The 18,223-nt window shown below is 40.9% G+C and overlaps 2 protein-coding genes across 3 annotated transcripts; both read right to left on the minus strand.

Moving 5' to 3' along the window:
- Positions 1 to 4,481: 4,481 nt before the first annotated feature.
- Positions 4,482 to 10,946, minus strand: LOC131876895 (putative leucine-rich repeat-containing protein DDB_G0290503). Of its 2 annotated transcripts, XM_059222436.1 has the most exons (7): positions 10,769 to 10,946; positions 8,718 to 9,372; positions 5,955 to 8,240; positions 5,764 to 5,829; positions 5,349 to 5,684; positions 4,942 to 5,121; positions 4,482 to 4,659 (listed from the first exon to the last, which is right to left on the minus strand). In XM_059222436.1, exons 2-6 carry the CDS (start codon positions 9,355 to 9,357, stop codon positions 4,967 to 4,969), a joined length of 3,483 nt encoding a protein of 1,160 aa, XP_059078419.1. In that variant the 5' UTR covers positions 9,358 to 9,372; positions 10,769 to 10,946; the 3' UTR covers positions 4,482 to 4,659; positions 4,942 to 4,966. The 2 variants fall into 2 exon arrangements, with proteins under 2 accessions (XP_059078419.1, XP_059078427.1); XM_059222444.1 differs by lacking the exon at positions 4,942 to 5,121 and having other exon boundaries at positions 10,769 to 10,944.
- A 659-nt stretch (positions 10,947 to 11,605) lies between these two features.
- LOC131878166 (cilia- and flagella-associated protein 157-like) lies at positions 11,606 to 17,254 on the minus strand. The gene is made up of 5 exons (XM_059224075.1): positions 16,755 to 17,254; positions 16,175 to 16,546; positions 14,317 to 14,577; positions 12,843 to 13,140; positions 11,606 to 12,520 (listed from the first exon to the last, which is right to left on the minus strand). The coding sequence occupies exons 1-5, from the start codon at positions 16,931 to 16,933 to the stop codon at positions 12,362 to 12,364; spliced, it is 1,269 nt and encodes a 422-aa protein (XP_059080058.1). The 5' UTR covers positions 16,934 to 17,254; the 3' UTR covers positions 11,606 to 12,361.
- Between the last annotated feature and the right edge of the window lie 969 nt (positions 17,255 to 18,223).

Genomic DNA, 18,223 nt, shown 5'->3' on the forward strand with positions numbered 1-18,223 from the left:
GGAGAGGAGAATGGAACCTGGGACTTCTCCCACACTTGGAAACCGCACTAACCACTACGCCACATCTATTTCAGCTTTGGCGTTAAACAATGACCGGAAAGTTCTTGGTCCACTCATGTTAACCGTGTTTTATAGACCGGGGGGTTAGTCGTTCCTCAATAAAAGGAACGGATTACAGTTACAATTAATTTGACTAAAAAGAGTAATTCATTACCCAAACGTTAGTCGTCAAAACATGTAACATTTACATGTTATTTACATGTTACAAAACATTTGCCCGTTAGGATTACTTTTCCCAAAAATTTAGAAGATCATAATTTGAAGTTTTTTTCCCCCAGCAAGACCATACTTTATTAAATCGACGGTTTTAGCCTATAAACAGTAAAAAAAATGAAGTTTTCATTGTCAACATGTTACACTCATGACGTAAAGCTCGGAAAATAACTTGCTTTGCCATCGAGCAGAAAACCTAGAGATTCGAATTCGAGTAGTTGTCTGGACACAAGCTAACGTGCAGAGTTGCCACTGTAATTATCACTAGTTTTGACTCTAGTTTTGACAACCACCTAGAATCTACCCTCAAAGGCAAAAAAAGTTATTTTGCCGACCTTTACAGTAATGAGCATTGATACTGTTCTTTGGTTTGGGTTTTCACGAGCTTTTCTAACCGCTACAGGGAATATAATCCCCTGTACTATTAAGATGAAAGGCTATGATTCGTCTATTTATTACCTTTCAAACTTTACATAATATTTGGTCTACCAACAAGTTTGAGCCTGCAGACCGAGCTAGTCCTTGTATGTAAGATGTATGTGGAATGCTATCTTTTGACTTGTTTGACCTTTTTCAAACCTTCTGAGCTCATTGGAGCTCAAATGGGTGAAGCATATTCAAGACGTGGCTGAACAATCGGCTTGTAGAGAGTTAGCATTGTGATGCTATCTCTGGACTTAAACGTGCGATATATCCAACCATACATTTGAAAAGCTTGCCCCAACTTCAACTGGATATGCTCATCAAACTTTCCATTATTTTGGACGACTACACCTAAATCTTTCATAGATGAGACCGGCTAAATATCGTTACCTCCATTATCTATGAGTGGAGTATTCAACGGAGTTGACCCGAAGGTTATTGAGCGGAATTTCATTCTGTTCAGGGCCACATTACTCTTAAAAACCCAAGAATAGATTCTTTCTAGGTCCTTTGCAAGGCTAGTGCAATCTTGGCCATTCCCACCAGAAACTAACTTTGTAACATCAGCATAAGAAGAGAGACTGGCAGTAATACTAAGCTTTTGAAGCGGGGCAACGAATATTATCAAAAGGAGGGGCCCTGGGATGGAGCCCTGGGAAACACCCGACTTGACATCATGTATGCCACTAAGGGATCCCTCGACCTTAAAAATTTATTTCCTATCCTGAATGAAGCTTCTTATCCAATTGAGAACCTTGCCTTGGATCCCAATGTCATCAAGTCTATTCAACAAAAGGCCATGATCTACTTTATCAAAGGCCTTGGCAAAATCAAGATCAACTGACTTGTGCCTTTCCAGTCCCTCAATAATCTGCTCAATATGATCAATCAGTTGAGTAACCGGGCTAAAATGTGCTCAGAACCCGTGCTGGTTAGAAGGAAGGACTTCATTGACTTCAAGAAATTCAACAAGTTTGGACTTCATGATGCTGCTGTGGGGGGATGCACATGCCTTACTCTCCACATAGCCCCAGATGCCCTAGTCAAGGGGGGCACAGTCCAGGCTGGAGGGGGGCCAAAAGTTGGCGAGGCTCGTCTTGCACCAGGTCTACATGGTTTTGGCCTTGTGGCCGGTGGCGCTGCCCTGCTGCCACATGTAGTTGCTTTTGGGGTACGTTTTGTCCAACCACGGCTTGACCACATCCTTCATGACCTCCTGGTACTCCTTGGCCAGGACCCAGAGCCCCTTGGGAAACCAGAACGGCGACATTCTCTTGCCGTCAGACGCAACGACGCCAAGCATCATCGCCAAGGCTGGGTGCTTGGTCTGATTGATGGGGGGCACCTGGTCCACGTTGAACGCCAGGTAGCGGTCGTTGCGGTCGTTGCGGGCCTGGACGCCGGTCCAGTTCTTATTGTCTGAGAAGATCAGGACTGTTGAAGTGGCCTCCTTCTTCAGCCAGTTGATCAAGATATTCCCCCTGCTGGCCCGGGAGATCTTGGTTGCCGTCGTGAGGAGCTGACGCCCCCTCCTCACGTACGAGTGCAGGCCGAGGATGCCCACGGCCTTGTATATCGTGGCCTCGCCCATGTTGACCTCTTTGACCCACTTCCTCATGCTTTTGCCTGGGAAAGATCGGCCAAGAAGCCATGTGAGGTTTTGCAATTGCTGCCACCACTCCCGACCTTCCTCTTGGTGGTCTTGCCGGCCTTGATGAGGGCATTGACGCGCTTGAGGGTTGTCAACCTGACCCGATCTCCGCACTCTGCTTTTGGGGCACTTGGGCAAGAAGCAAATCTGCCACCCTTTCTCTCTTTGAAGCTGCCATCGCGAATATTTAAGTCACGGTTGTTGTTTTACCATCATTTGAAAGATAAGAATCGGAACTTTCATTTCCAGCCCCTCCCAACCTCTAAATCGGCTTAATAATGGTTCTACAGCTATTTTAAGGGAGGGTCAGGTTTTGCTCGCGCACACTGTATAATTTCTGGGGAGCGACTTATCTCCCCCTTTAAAAAATGGAACAACGTGAGCCATCTTTAGTGACGATGGAAACTTGTCTGATCCAAGATGCAACGCATCAAGTACGAGAAAACAGGAGCAAGAATCAGTGAGCATCTCATCAGGAACTGAGATGTCACACCATCTGGACCAAGAGAACTTGAAAGTCTGAAGTCCCTGATGCCCGCTTAAGCAACTTGATATGTTAATATGAGATCGTCATGTTGCTCCATTTGACTAAAATCATCACTCGTAAGAGACTCGTCATTGGAACAATTGGCTGTTGCATCTATACTCAGTGGGGTTGAAATCACACTAGGAAAACTGATCTCCAAGCATGTTAGCCATAGCCGCCGCATTGCTAATGGCTTCTCCATCAACCTCAAAAGGCCCAACAGGGTGTTTCATCTTTCTCTTAGAATTGCTTGTATTGTTTATCTGCTTAGTACTAAAATACTCCGATTCTTGGCCTCGTTTATTTGGCAAGATGGCTGCCAAGCCAATGGAAATGCATAGTGGTAAAATCATATATTTTTAAGGTTTTAAACTGCTTCATGATTAAAACAGTATCAATTTTATGAGGATAACATGCCCCATGTCTTTTAGAAATTTGGGAGGGAAAGGACATACTTAAAAAGTTAAAATATATTGATACATAGATGATACCATAGACATTTCTTTTGTGGTATATTACAATATGTACATAGTTTCGTTTGTTAAGGCATAATGAATAGGGCGAAGCTGCGACATCACTGTTGCTTTTTTGAAAAATCAACCCTAGGAAAACTGATTTGTTGATTTTGGTTGTAATTTTTTCGGAGGTATTCGAAACTTTCTTTGAAAACGTACCAAGAACTGATATTTGATGTTCTTCCTTTTTCTAGAGTAAATATCATTTAGGCATTTCATATCAAAAACTGAGTTATTTTCGTGGTCTCATCTAATGATTGCGTACGGTTTGCAACAATGCCACAAGGAGTCATGATGGAAAGGCAGTATTAGACATTCTCGAGCTTAACAAGCTTCCCTGTTAGTAACCTGTACCTTAAGTCATGGAAAGTTGAGGAAATTTAGTTGGGAAATTTAATGTAACATATTCAAGCCACAGGAATTTTCTCTGAAGCCCACCGGAGTTTCAATGAGGAGCTACAAACAATAAACCAGTGCAAATATAAAATTTGCAGGCACAAACACATTCAATGTTGCTAAAAGTAAGCAGAATTTGAACCCGGATCTCCCTTTTCCTGATGCATTTTATGTAAATAGCAAAATAGTGGCAATTTTTGTTCAGATTGCCCACAAGCTTCAAATTTCTTTACTTGTCAAGAGAGTGACAAAAGTTAAAGGCCACTCTGGATTTTGAAAAAAGGAACGTGTAAAGTATTTCTTTTTGGGTCGTTACAATTACACCATTTTCGAATGTAATAGCATTACGGTCCTTTTTCGAGAGATTTCCCATTGGTTTACTTGGGGATTTAATGCAACTTTCTACATGGTAATTTTAAGTAAATATCTAGAGAGTATTGGAAAAGGAGTAAAACTCAGGGGCAATGTGACACAAATCATATCAGGCACAGAACCCTAAAACATAACTATTGTGCATGCACAGCATGCATTCAGTCGGTTCATCTTCCTGTGGCCAGTCACAACCAAACAAAGAAGGATGAACAATGACACATAAGCCAATTACGAATTGGCTTTCTTCCGTCGGTCATTCCCAACCCTTTTAGGTCTAGCTCGATATTGTATTAAAGTCCCCATCGTATGGATTAGCCCTGCATGATTTTCACAGATTATTCATAAATGTATTTCAAAACTCATATTAACCGGTGCAATAATTTACGAAAGAAAGGTTGGCAAGCCAGTCACTTCCTTCGTGTGGCCCCTCATTTAGACCTTTGTGGTATCAGCTTTCCCCGGGGTTCTCAGGCTTTTGATAAGCTCTTGGATGTGTAGCAAATCTGTAAAAAGATTATGTTTTAGCAAAGGTCATGAAGCTTGAACTATCCACCATTACTTGCACTCCATACAATAGATTAGCCTATCTTCAAACTGATTGCTTTTTTTCTACATATCGACATGAATTGAATTTCTCCTGGTTCAGGGGTGGCATCATTACTTTTTTTGCATTATTTGATTGCGAATTCAAGGTGGTATTGAACTTGAACCAAAACAAAACCTATCTGTGGGTCCAGGTTTCGTGAGTTTGCTTGACACAAGCCGTCAGAGAACCGGCAACTCACCTCTATCTGGTTTTGCTTTGCCAGCCTATGTCGTGTTGGAAATGCCTATTCGACGCAGGCGAATCCAGTCGTCGAGAGAGCAATGCGTGCTATTGTCTAGAGCCTTAAGAATGCATCCCAAGAGCAAGGCAAGGCAAGCGAAAACCAACAGACTGCGGAATGGGGGCCAGCTCTGTTTGTCTAAAATATTTTAACATGATCTCAAACAAGCGGTACTTCACCGGTTAACACTTGAGCCCGAGAAGATGAAAATCCACAAGCAGTCCTAACTTATTCCAAACAGATCTTGTTGAGTTTCTCCAACAGATCAAGCTGCTCTTGAGTAGTCTTTCAGGTACTTGACCCAATTCTGAGCTAATGAAGCCTTTCCTTGCTCTGAATCTTACTACGCAATGTAAGGGACTCACCTGGAACGCCCCGTGTGGTCAGGGTATGATCATCTTCGAGCCATTCAGACTCGTTGGAATGGACCAAATGGTTGGTGTACTCCCAAGTAGATTTGAGGTCCAATGGAGTCAATTCGTGGCCGTCAGATTTGATTCGCACCCATCCCCGTTCTTGTCCAACCCTGGCTCCAATGAGCCAAGCATTTTGCTCATTCGAATAATACAAAAAGTGATCACCCTCGTCTTGCTTGTAAACCGGCTTGTTATTGTAAAGATCAACCACTCGGTAGGTCCCCAAGCAGCCTCGTTGATGAATGGCCGCATTCCCTTCCGATTCAACCATCAGAGTGGTGATGTCTAAAAGCAATAAAACATAGTGAACGAATCTGTTTGACTCTTGCGTTTGAATAGCAGTCCAAGCAGAGAGAGCTCTTACTAATGTTTCGATACAAGTGAAGTAGGACTGTCCACAAGTCATCTTGTTGGGCTTCAACCTTGGCGTCTAAGGAAAAAGTGGAAGAATCGAATAGATCAAATAGCTCATAGCTCAATAGCGAATAGCTCAAAAATAGACCGAATCCATGTCAAAGGCAGTAGTAGGTTTAGCATTGTTAATTGTACACTCACCAATCGTGTTCAATGACAAGGCGAGGGAGTTGTCAATAGACTGGATCTGATTATAGTTGTCTTCCATGACTTTTTTCAATTGTGAGTCCAAATCATGGCCCTGATTTGCCAGATTATCAGTCAACTTTTGGAGGGCTCCGTGATTACTCTCCAGGTTTTGAACCATGGCCTCGGTGGCATTCACCCTTCCTCGTTCAGCCTCCACCTCAATTTGCAAAATCGCAATCTTCTCCAAGATCTGGTTAACCTCTTCGCGATTATCCCGTCCTTCGAACGTGATTAACTGAGCCTTCATCGTGTCAATGAGTCTTTCCATGTCTTCAATCTTGTCCAATAGACGGCGGTCACTGCCCTGCAATTCAGCAATGTCTGAAGAGCATTGATCCAACACAGAATTGCAAAGTTTCTTCACTCGGTCTTCAATGTTCTTGAGCTGATCTTGGTTCTCGCTTCGAACCGTTTCGGCCAGAGACGAATACTTGTTCAACTCCTTCTCAACTTGGATCTGGATCTCTTCCAGAAGTTTGTTGTTGAGGGATCGAAGATTTTCAACGTGTTTTTCATTCTTTTCACTTTGAGCCTTGATCTTGTGTAGTTCTTGATCGCATCGCTTCAGAAGCTCGTCCAGGTTTTGTTGATTCAAGTCAGTTATCGTGACATTGAGTTGGTTCACATCGTGGTCCAAATGCTCAACATTATCGTTTAGGCTGTCAACACGCTGTTCCATGTCAGAGAGCTTGTTTTCGCAATCTTCAATTCTGGATCGGTTCTTGGCCGTGGCAATGCCTTGTTGCTTGACGTTGTCCTTGATGGTTTCCCCGTCGGCGTTCAAGTTCTTCAACGAGAGGTCATGCTTTTCCACTTGTTGCTCAAGATCCTTCACTTCTTTCTCGAGCGTTTGGCATTGGTCTTCGAGGTCGACGATTCGGCTTTGAAGGAGTTGTTGGAGTTCGGCCAGACGGTTCGAATTGGATTGTTCGGTTGATTTGAGGTCTTCCATCAACTTGGCCTCCGACATCTGCTTCTGTTCATTAATGAGATCTACACGACGATTGAGGGACTCCACGACGTCAACCCGTTGTTGCTGGTTGTAATTGTTCTCTTCCAAGGCAATGATCTTTTCCAAGTTATCATTGGTTTGATCGGTAAGCTTTTCGACGTCACTCTCCGTGATTTTTCGCAATGTTTCCACAGCATTTTTCACCGTTTCAAAATCGCTCCGAAGTTTGTCGAGTCGGTCATTGGCTTGATTCAGATTGTCTGCTTGATATGCCAGATTGTCCTTGGTGTCTTGCACATTGCCTTGCATTTCTTGGTTCATTTTCTTGGTATCCATGACATGTTTCTCCAGTTCGTCATGAACCCTCTTAAGTTGGTCTTCCAGAGCAGCCATTTTACCCTTCCATGATTTGGCCTCGCCTTTTAAATTGCTGTCTTGTTGTTGAAGAGACAATAGGAGCCCATCCCAATCCGAGTTGATCTTTACTAGGCTCTCTCGGAGATGATCCAAGTTTTTACTCGTGGTGGTAAAATGCCCATCTTCTACTTTTTGCATTTCTACCTGACCAGCTTGGAGGCTTGTACATCGGGCATTGAGGTTTCCCTCCAAAGATGTCAATTTGTCTTGCATCATGTCGATTTTGTTCTTTATCTCGTTCACTTCTTCCTTCTGAGCGACATCGAATTTGAGCAGAGGGGCCAAATTATCCGTGTTGGTCTGAATACGCATAGAGCAATCATCTACAGTGAGCTCTTGATCTTTCAATTTAGCTTCAATGCCACTTATCTTGTCTTGGAACTCATTTCGGGCGATTCCGTCCGACTCATCGCGTGAATTCATGTAAACCTGGATGTTTCCCTGGAGTTCGTCAATGTTCTTCGTGTTTCGGTCGACGTCGGCCTTGATTCTCTCCATGTCTTTGTTTAGATCGGTCAGCCCTGATTCAGTTTGGTGGCAATTTTCCTTCACCTCCCTCAAGTCTCGTTGGCAGTCATCAACATCGTCATTTCGCACTTTCAAATCCTCCTTTAGGTGCGTGATCTCATCTTGGATTTCCTCCAATGCATTTTCCAATTTTTCACCCATTTCTTTGGCTGGTTTGATTTCATCAAATAAGTCCGCCTGGGCTTCGTCCATCTTTTTGATGCGTTTCTTGACATCTTCCACGTCATCCGTCACCCGAATCAAAGGTTCAAGGGAGACCTTGAGCTCCTCTTTGCTGGCCTTCAAGTCGTCTCCGAGCTGATTCAATGTACTCGAGACCTTCTTCTTTTCATCTTCGTTTCCTGAAAGTTTCAGTGTTGGGTCAGCGCATTTTATACAAGTATTCTTGAATTTATATATTTGCATAGCACTCAGACATGTCACGATGAAAGAGTATTCTAGTGACTATGATGCAGAGCTAAAAATATAATGATAAAGCATTTTTAACTTGACCTTGTTCGTTTTGACAATCGCCTGACCTTGGCATTCCTGCTTAGAACTTTATAAACGAATGCATCATTGAGCAAGTACGCAAGTTGTTTCTTCCTCTGTTCTTTTGCCCTCTCTTATTTGCTCACCTCAAGAAGTTTATTTATGGGCTACTTACTGAGAGAGAGCGCCTCGATCCAATCCTAATTCGACTAGCCTGCCACCTGCGCCCGCCATAATACTATATTACTACTCAACTTTAGTCAGATAGCTCATAGGATGCATAAAAGTTTTCTTGGTAATCACTCAGAGGTAAATGATTAGCTTTGACCTTTGACTTTGGAAAGTACCTTTTTTCACGTCTTCCATAGCCTCTTGGAGGAAACGTTGGGCATCTTCGATCTCTTTTGTTTTGAGTTTCATGTCTGGAACATCTTGCTCCAATTTTTCAATGTGGAACTCCTGATCCCGTTTTTGCTCCTCCAAATTGTCGACTGATTCTTGAATGCCGTCCAAGCGGCTTTCGAAAACGTTGAAGGTCTGGACATTGACTTGGATTTGTTCTTGCCATCCCATGTTGACTTGATCAACATTGACTTTGAACTGTTGCAATCCTCCAACGGCCTCTTGGAGCTTGGCCATCTCATTTTTCACGTTATGGAGTTCGGTCATCAAGTGCTGATTGATCGAATACTGCAATCGATTGGTGAGCTCTTGAAAGCCTTTCAACTTGCCCACCTCCTGCACCTTATGCGGGATGGTAATCCTTTGCTGGGTCAAGATCATTTCTATCAATTGACGATAGAAGACCTTGTAGTCGCTCTCCAGATTGTCATCCAAGTCCTCATCTCGCCATGATCGATGCTGCTTAAGCACACCTTGGTCATTGTCGTTCAAGGTATCGATTCGATAAAGGTCGTCAAGATTCTGGTCTTTCTTGTAATCGTACAAGAAGCTCAGAGCTTCTCGCCAAAGTTTTTGGGACTCCATAGGTCTTGGTTAGAACTGAAAGTTAGACCATGTGGTATTATTCAATGCCAAGGTGTCAAGTACAGTGCAATCAATGTACAAACTATCAGGATAAGGGCAATTAAAGTGATCGTAAAGGCTTAAAAAGGAAAGTTTTGAATAAGCACCTAAAATGATGTGGTAAGTTTCCCCCGATGTTGAATGTATGTACTTGCACGCTATCTTTTATTTCGAGGGGTATGCTTCATTTTTTTGGGCTTAGAAAAGCGGCAGTTTACATCCCATTTTATTTGATTCTTTGATAAGACATTACCAATTTTATGACTTGATTAGGAACAGGATATGAGGGCCATTTAGTTTTAATGACGACGATGCAATCAAAGATTACGTACGAACATGTTACGCTATTAGCGCATTTTGATAAACGATTGGCTATTGTCAGCAAGTTAGCAAATAAATAATCCTAATACTGGTTTTTTATCCATAAATGTTCCGGTATTTATTCAACCTCCGAAATCGATGCCCATTCACCGAAAAAGTAATTCACTTTTATTTTATTACTGCTACTATTATTATTATCTACTGCCATCTGCCATTAATACTTTTACTTTAGTCAGCCTTTGTTTGTCAGATTTTTGTCTTTTTCACTATTACATGAAACTTGTTCGCAACTTCCCCCTCCTGACAGTCAATGAGGACTCCGATGACAAGTCAAAGACTCAAAATGGTTCATGCCACAATCCGTCTATATCTAATGGCATGTCGGATGTAAAATGCACAAAAACCGGTGTTATTTCTATTCTATTTTTGCTAGGATAGCCTTGGGATGGGTGAGTTGCCAAGAAAGGCTAGAGCCGCGACAATGGGGCACCCCCGCATGGTTTCGTGAGTGCCTATTTTGAGATGCGATTTGTACCCAGTTGCACCTACTGCGAGTATCAGATAGTTTCGTGAACACACATTTTGAAATACGACTGGGTACAGTTTAGTACTGTCGCATTTCAAAATTTGCGTTCACGAAACCACGCGGGGTACCCCATTGATTGGAAAATAATGTATCGGTGCTCATAAGATCATTCCTTATTGTCAATTGATCAAAGTGAAATCATTTCTCTAGAATACTTGACCAGAAGACTTTGCCAATCAATGTATGTAGTGGATGTATGTGTACATACATAACTCAATCAACAAGCTAAACGTCCCAACAATTTGAGGCTTGAGTCCTGAGAGATCATACGAAACAACTCGTGCCAAAATAGAACATGACACTCTACCTATCCTTTACGTACTCGAAGGTTTCTTCTGACCGTCATCGTTACCATTGTGAAAGGTCTCGCCCTACATGAGTGATTTATGACAAGTTTGGTCACAAAACAAGCCGATTGGAATAAGGCCTGGGAAGGATTTAAATGTGAATGGAATCCCCACTTACCAGGTGCGCTGTGATTTCAAACTAATTTTAAATGCGAAAACTGATCTCTTGCGTTTCAGGTCCGAAAATCATTGACGCCCAGTCATTCTCGAACTCTTGAAACAGTCGTGAACGTGGCCGTGGATGTTGTCGAAGCCGTTCAACTCTCGAACTGACTGAATGCCCACAAGGTAGGTGGGTTGATTTATGAGTCAGGAATCTTTAATCAAATAAAGACGTGCACAATGACCATACGAGTCGATTATCGTCGACGCTAAGTAGGGAACAAATTCAAAAGAACTGAAATCCGACATGGGGAACAAAATGTGACAATTCAAGACCAAATTCCAAATCATTTCGAAGATCGAGGAGAGGTGCCACGGGAAGATTTTTTCAAGGCATCTGATTTTAGAGGAAGCAGAGGTGTAACCTCATCATGGCGAAATTATCATCCGAAAGAATCTCTGACTTCAATGCTTAGGTGGCGGTCGTCCGCTAAGAAATTGAAACTATCAAACATAGTAAATCATTTCTCAGAACAATCGGAATATTCTTGGAAGTCTCAACTTAAAAGACGAATGAAAGATTCCATGAATCTTCAAACCGAGTTTTCAATAAGCGTTCGGGTTAAGCTCGTACCGTACTTCTAAGCATTATGCGCGGAAGATGAACTATGTACAATGAAAGTTGATAATGATTCACATTGTTTGCGACAACCAGTAGCCCAAGTTCATTTCACATGATTTTCTCAATCTTGAAGGCTTTCCGTGAGTTCACTTTCCTATGAACTAATGCCGTAGGTTTTTTGGTTCTAGAACGCTTCAGTCGACAATCAGATTCAAACATCTAAGCACTTGTCAGCTAAAATGTTGCAGGCCTAAGATCAGCATTGTACATTGAACGCAAGAACAATATTTCTTTGCAGCACCCTGGCGTGTGCTGGCTCAAATCCTTGAGTACTTTGTTTGGTCTTATGACTATTCATTCACCTCCCCATAGGCAGTATAGAAGCATGAAGCTTGGACTTTTCCGTTGAAGTCCACGATGACAAACAGCAATATCTGCCCTTGTCGAGTTGAGTTCTATTTTGTTTAACCGTCTATGCATTTTCTTCAATCTGTCGAAGTATATGTAAATTCAGCTTTTTTCAATAAACTCGAAACAGTTAGATTTCATTCTAAGTTCCCTTAACAAAACGATGTTCATTGTTGATTTTTATAAGCTCTACCAAAGCGACAAGAATGAGCACTCTAAAGGGCTACGAAAACCAAGGCGAGAATCTTTTTTAAGGGTGTCGTGGGTTCAGGCCTCGGTGCCGGTTGGTTAATTGCCGGTTGGTTAACCTTTTAACTGCTGTAGATTATGTACATTCACGGTGGCAATACGGATGTCAGTAAAGAAATTAACTTAGTCAGAACCTAGGGAGTTATTTTGATCATATTGCAACAAAACCCAAACGGCGAGCCTGACTGCAATTGTGATTGCTGATCACTGATCACATTTCCTATCCTTGAAAACCAGAACAATTTAACCGACGGATGGAACAACAACAAGCGTTACGTAAACTCGAAATGCAGAGACGATTCAGCTAAACGCTTAGTTAAAATCTTTGGCTTAGACCAGGCCCAAAGAGCCTGACACATATTCAATGGGCAAAGTCATTTCGTCTAAGGACTTTTGGGCCTTGGTTTCATCTGTGGTATTCAAAAGGAGCAAGAGCTGTCTCAACATCTCCTCGCGGGCTGCACTCTGAGCCTGATTGGCATCGCAAATCTGAAAGTGAGCAAATTATTTCATAAGCTGGATTACTCAATTTTCAAATGTCTTCATAGTGGATGGACAATTGATCATGTTTTGTCTAAATCTTGTGGTTCATTGGTTCTAATTTTCTCTTTTGTCTGCGCACCGATCCTTTCTAACTGTATGAGGAGAGAGAGCACTTCGTAAAATTTCAATCACAAAGACCTGGCCGGGTTTGTGCTTTAATGATTTGTTCCCTAAAATACTTGCCCTCTGACTTTGGAGCAAGTTCTATCAGTTCATTCTAAAGTAGTGTTTTCAGAATATTCCAACAACCAAAACGGGTTATATTCACCTTCAAGCCAAGACAGTTCTGAATCAAATTAGTGGCCTCTTCAATGCGTTTGTGATAGTTATCTGAGCGATGAATGTATTTGGTAAGGGTTTTGGAGGTCCTCTCAAGTGACTCGAGTGATGAGAGGTCTTTAGCGTTGGCATTGGCAACACTTGAACCAAAGCAAGCATTAGATATTTTCTCGCTAGCTTCCTCTTCAAGACGAGACTCGTTGGTTTCATGAAGCAAGAGCGTAAGATGGTTGACTTCCATGTTCAGCCTCTCCGTCTCTCCTTTTAACTCTTTGATGACGTTCAACCTACAATTCGAAATCAAATCAAATGTTAAAGTTTCCGCATTGAAAAGATTGAACGAAAATTGAGCAACCAAATGAAATAAGTTAACGTGAGAGAGAATAAGCATGAAAATATGTCCCTTTGTCCCTATCCGGACCTTTGCAATTTTTGTAAACCGTTTTCCCATTTCAAATGAATTAAGTACCCAACTTTGTCACGTACGTTCCTCCTTTGGCAAAAAGAATCTTGAATGTATGCAAAGTAAGGCAAACAACATTTGCCAATTGTTGTTGGCAATCCCAATACACTGTGACTGTAAAGCCATTGTCCCCTAGAGGAGCACCTCATTTTGTTTGCCCTTCAGATAATGGTGCATGCTTTCAAACATAAAGTCAAGATTGGCATCTCCAAATATATTGTTTAGTCCCTGCAAAAACCAGGCGCTGATTTTCGCACATGACGAATCATAGCCCATATCTAGTTTACCCAGAAAGAGAGGACTATTTCATCTTCACAGGAAATTATATTGTTAGAAATTGCCCTCCATGACACCCCCAAAAGCACTGAGCGATAGACGAGAGCCATATTTCAACGATATTAGGAGAAAGAAGTCTGATTTGATAGCCCTTGCGTAGATTGTAATTTCAATCATAGTTAGTAAGCAGCTTTAAGGATGACAGCCAGTGCAATGGATAAGATCTCCTCTGATGATAAAAGTGATAAAATTATCAAAAAATTATGCTCGATATCAAGCGTCATATCTACCAGCTCTCAATGGCTTCGAATTTTCGCTTAAGTTAGATAAATTACAAGTACTGCAATTTCTTTCAATCGTCGGTTTTCAGGTTATTATATGGTTAAGATTCGCGAATCAATTTATTTTTGCCTCAAAATGAAAACTGTCTTTCCGACCCCTAGATATTGCACTTTTCCTCAAATGCATAAATCGGATTAGGGGTTCGTTAAAAATCGAAGTGTTATGAGAGGGCAAAAACTTTATGGTCATACTGTAGCTACTTCCCTTGAAGTGGAAAATTGAATGATTGTCAAGACGTGCCAAGAAGTTGCGATCGGAATTATTGCTATCGCAATTTTAAGACTTTAACAATTGTATTTAACTGAATTTCTCAGCTCTTTGTTCGTTTTTATCCTAACTTATCAATAAAAATGATTTCATTGGTCGGAAATATTGAAATTACCTCGACAGAGCAATTTTGGATTGGTTTTCTCTTTCCTCTTCGCTGATTTGAAGCCTTCTCTCTAGGTCTTGGATTCGTTGGGCATGGGTTTCCATTTGAACACGAAGTTGAATGCATTCTTGAGCCGATGATTGCACTTGTCCATTGAGGCTGACGTTTTCACGAATGGTTCGCTGAGTGGTGGCGGACATTTGCGACACTGCAGCTTGTCGGAATTGAGAGGCGGTCAGCTCCAATTTCTTCACCAGATCATTTTTTAGTCTGAAAGAACGAGTCCAAAGGAAAATCATTCCATTTTCGCTTGTTCTTACTTACGAACTACTGTAATTAGCTCAAGAGTTAAAAGGGTCAATCCAGCATTGGCATGATAAAGTGTTGAACAAACGTATTTGTTGATATTCTACAATGGATCTCGTAGATGTATGCACAGTATTACTCCCCAGAGGATTCGACGGAACATGTTCCAACAATATTTATCTGTTACATATACCGTTGAGGACAGGGTGGGCAATTTTGAGAATTAGCGTGAATTTTGGAAACCAAGTGAACAAAAGTGTCGAAAAGTGTCTAAAAGAGTCCAAAAGAGTCCAAAAGAGTCCAAAAGAGTCCAAAAGAGTCCAAAAGTGTCCAAAAGTGTCCAAAAGTGTCCAAAAGAGTCCAAAAGAGTCTAAAAGTGTCCAAAAGTAAGCACAATTGTCCAAAAGGGGGTCGACAAGCAAAAACTTTTAAAACCTAAATCATGTTATTTCTTACCTAACCTAGATGTTAACCAGCAAATAGAAACAGTAATCAATGAAATCTAAGCTTTCTTAAAATACATATAAATATGAAGTAGAAACTAGCCTTTGTAGAAAACAGATACATCATTTCACTAACGTTTTTGATTTCCAAGATATACACTAAAATGTGTTTTTGAGATCTCAATTCACTATCTTGATACAATATAGCTTTGTAAAGTCAAAACAAATATCTTTAATATATTTCGAATGTTGAAAAGTCAAAACCACACGGCAATCAGGGCATTTAGTGGTTGGGTGATCTTAACTAAAATTAAGTCTTAAATCTAAAAACAGCTTAGAAGCTGTTTATCAAATATCCAACAATACTTTTTATATTTGTAAGGAGTACATGAATTACACTTTTATTATACATCTAAAAACTAAGGCATAGGTTCCTTTAAATAACACAGTGATTCTTCTCATTTCCTGACATCAAACGCATCTTTAAAAGTTAAAAAATATGCCTAACAATATTTCAAGCAACTTACTTATGGAAGAAAAACCACAAATATAGGAAAAATATGTCATTATTAAATTTTAGCAATTGGGTAAGATGGTCAATTTTTAGTATTAGCTCTCTTTAGGAGCAAATCCCAAATAAATGATGATTTTAAACAAAAATATTGTTGCAAAAACCTTAATAATGATGATTAAATGAAACTATATAACCAGAGTATAATATTCAGCTATTCAAGTTTTTGAATGCTTTGCGTCAGCTGTATTCTACTACAGGGAGGCTTCGCTCCTGGTTTGCTGTCTAAGGTAAGATAAAAAGAGTTAAGAACCTGTCTTTAAAATATCTTTTTTGCTCATGTTAGAGGTATATGGCAATGGTTTTAAAGACTTACTTTGTTTTTCGAACCATCAATGAGCAATTTTTGAAGTAAAAGATAGGTTTCAACTAGAATTTCCTTTAGATTTGTGGTTTTGAAGTTTAGTATTTTTGTCCACTTTTGGACAGGGGTAGACAAAAGTGTCCAAAAATGAAATGCCCACCCTGCTTAGAGGATGCAAGATGCGCCGTAGTGGAAGAATCCTTGTTTAGGCTGAATTGATGCTATTAATAACTGTGCTCGTACCTCTCTTCCTCTTTGGAGTGAACTTGTTCCAAGCTCTTGATTCTCATTTCGTAGCTTTGAACTACTCTGGCTTGTTTGGATTCCAGCTCTTGGAACTGATGTTCTAGGTGCTGTTTTTGATTCTTGAACTCCTCTAGAGCGTCCAACTTCTTCTCGAGCACCAAATTCTGGGAAAGTAGCTCCTTAACTTGCTTAGAGTAATCAGCCACGAGCTTGTCATGGGATTTCCTTTCAAATGCACGGGACGATTCCTGTTCCTTGAGCAACCCTTCCAAACGATGGTGGAGTTCAAGGATCTGACCATTCTTCTTTTCTGACGTAGATTTCAAGTAAGTGATGACATCGTTTTTATCATCTATGTCCTTGGAATATCTGAGAGAAAGTAAAAGAACGCGCTCGAATAACGACGGTGTGTCGAGTCTCTTACCCTAACACATATCGTGCTGTACACATGCCAAAAGTCCCATATTGTCAAAATATATCAATCATAATCTATTTCTGATTGGACTTGGAATTCATTGTTTAAGCCGGGACTATCATAATTTTTCACGATACTGAGACACGGTGCATTAGGTGGTACCTTTCATTAGCCAGAGCAATTTCGCTTCCTAGGGCTTGCAACTTTTCTTGTCGGTTACGAAGCTTCGCTTCCAATGAAGCAATCGTTGTTTCCAAAGTCTCCTTCTGAACCTCATTAACTTTGACTTTGTCGTCATCTTTTTCGCCTGCAGAGGCTTTGCTCTTTTTACTTTTCTTCATGATAACTTAAGAAACGGCTTCGGTAAGCGAAATCCCGAGGTCCAAGCTATCGAAAGGCTACTTTACCAAACGGATAATCGTGTGATCGATAAAAACGGAAGGTGGCCGTATTCAAATCCCCCAACCACTCCATTACATCAAATTCGCTTTTTAAGCAGTAAGACTCAAACAATCCCAGAAAACGAACGGGACGAGCCCGAACTTGTCGATTCAACGCGCATTTTTCATTATGAGATGGAAGAATGTTCTTGCTACGTCACACTGACCATACTGACACAACATACATGCGTTGGAATACGTTTGACCATAGAACACTCAGTGGTTTATGGTTTGACGCACCTCAGGGGAAAAGCACGCCAGGATAAGAACACTTTCCTAGAGTTTCAAAAGCAAGTTTTTAGGTTCTTAGAGCTTGGTCTCATATTGCAAAACCTTTCATAACAATCTAAGTTCATGACTTTTTGTTACCAAGACTCTTGGAAATTGAGTATAATTCAAATTTACGACTGATTTGTAATGACACAATCTTTGTTAGCTTTTGCCAATAAAACACTGCTACAAGAAGACTAGTGCCGACTGGAGTTGATTGTGGTGCTGCTTTGCCTCTAAGCTTTTCAAAACAGTAGTGGTGGTCACCGTTAGACAAGAAGTCAATGTCGTTAATTGTTGAATCAATTATTCAAAAAGTTTACTTTGGTCGTCATTTTGCATCGGGCAATGAGACGTTAGTTTATAATTGCTAAATATAAAGCAAAGTATGAAAACCTGAAATACCGCAAAGTGAGAAAATCAAATTTCAATAGCTTTGCATCTTAAACTACAGAAAAGGTTGGACACAAGCTGAAATTGTTCAATTGTTCAACAAGAGCTGTGAACTAGGAAAAAGGCTCCAGAGCAATTTGAATTCAGTAGTTGTTGCCAGCCTTCAAATAAAGTTGGATTTGATCCAAGCTATGATTAAGGCCACTTCTGAGCACGACCAGTTCAGTAAGGAAAGTAGATTGGTTGAGGTCAGGTCGAATCTCTTATGCAAACTCTGAGAGGAAAATGAACACCCAGTAGGGCATTTTGAAGTCTATGGTTACCATTAGATGGCTTGTCAGAGAAAAATCACTCCAACCAAGCCACTTGAGACTTTGGTTTGAACACATTTGGTTTGAAATTCATATTAGGTGCTCTGAATCAGTGCGAAACTTTAAGGCCTCTCTCTCCGTCATTCTGAAGGAGTGCTTCTATCATAAGGAATTATTTGTGATTGTTTCTAGTTGGCGTAGTACTTGTATTTTCTAA

Source organism: Tigriopus californicus, chromosome 1, assembly GCF_007210705.1.
Source record: "Tigriopus californicus strain San Diego chromosome 1, Tcal_SD_v2.1, whole genome shotgun sequence".
Classification (NCBI taxonomy): domain Eukaryota; kingdom Metazoa; phylum Arthropoda; class Copepoda; order Harpacticoida; family Harpacticidae; genus Tigriopus; species Tigriopus californicus.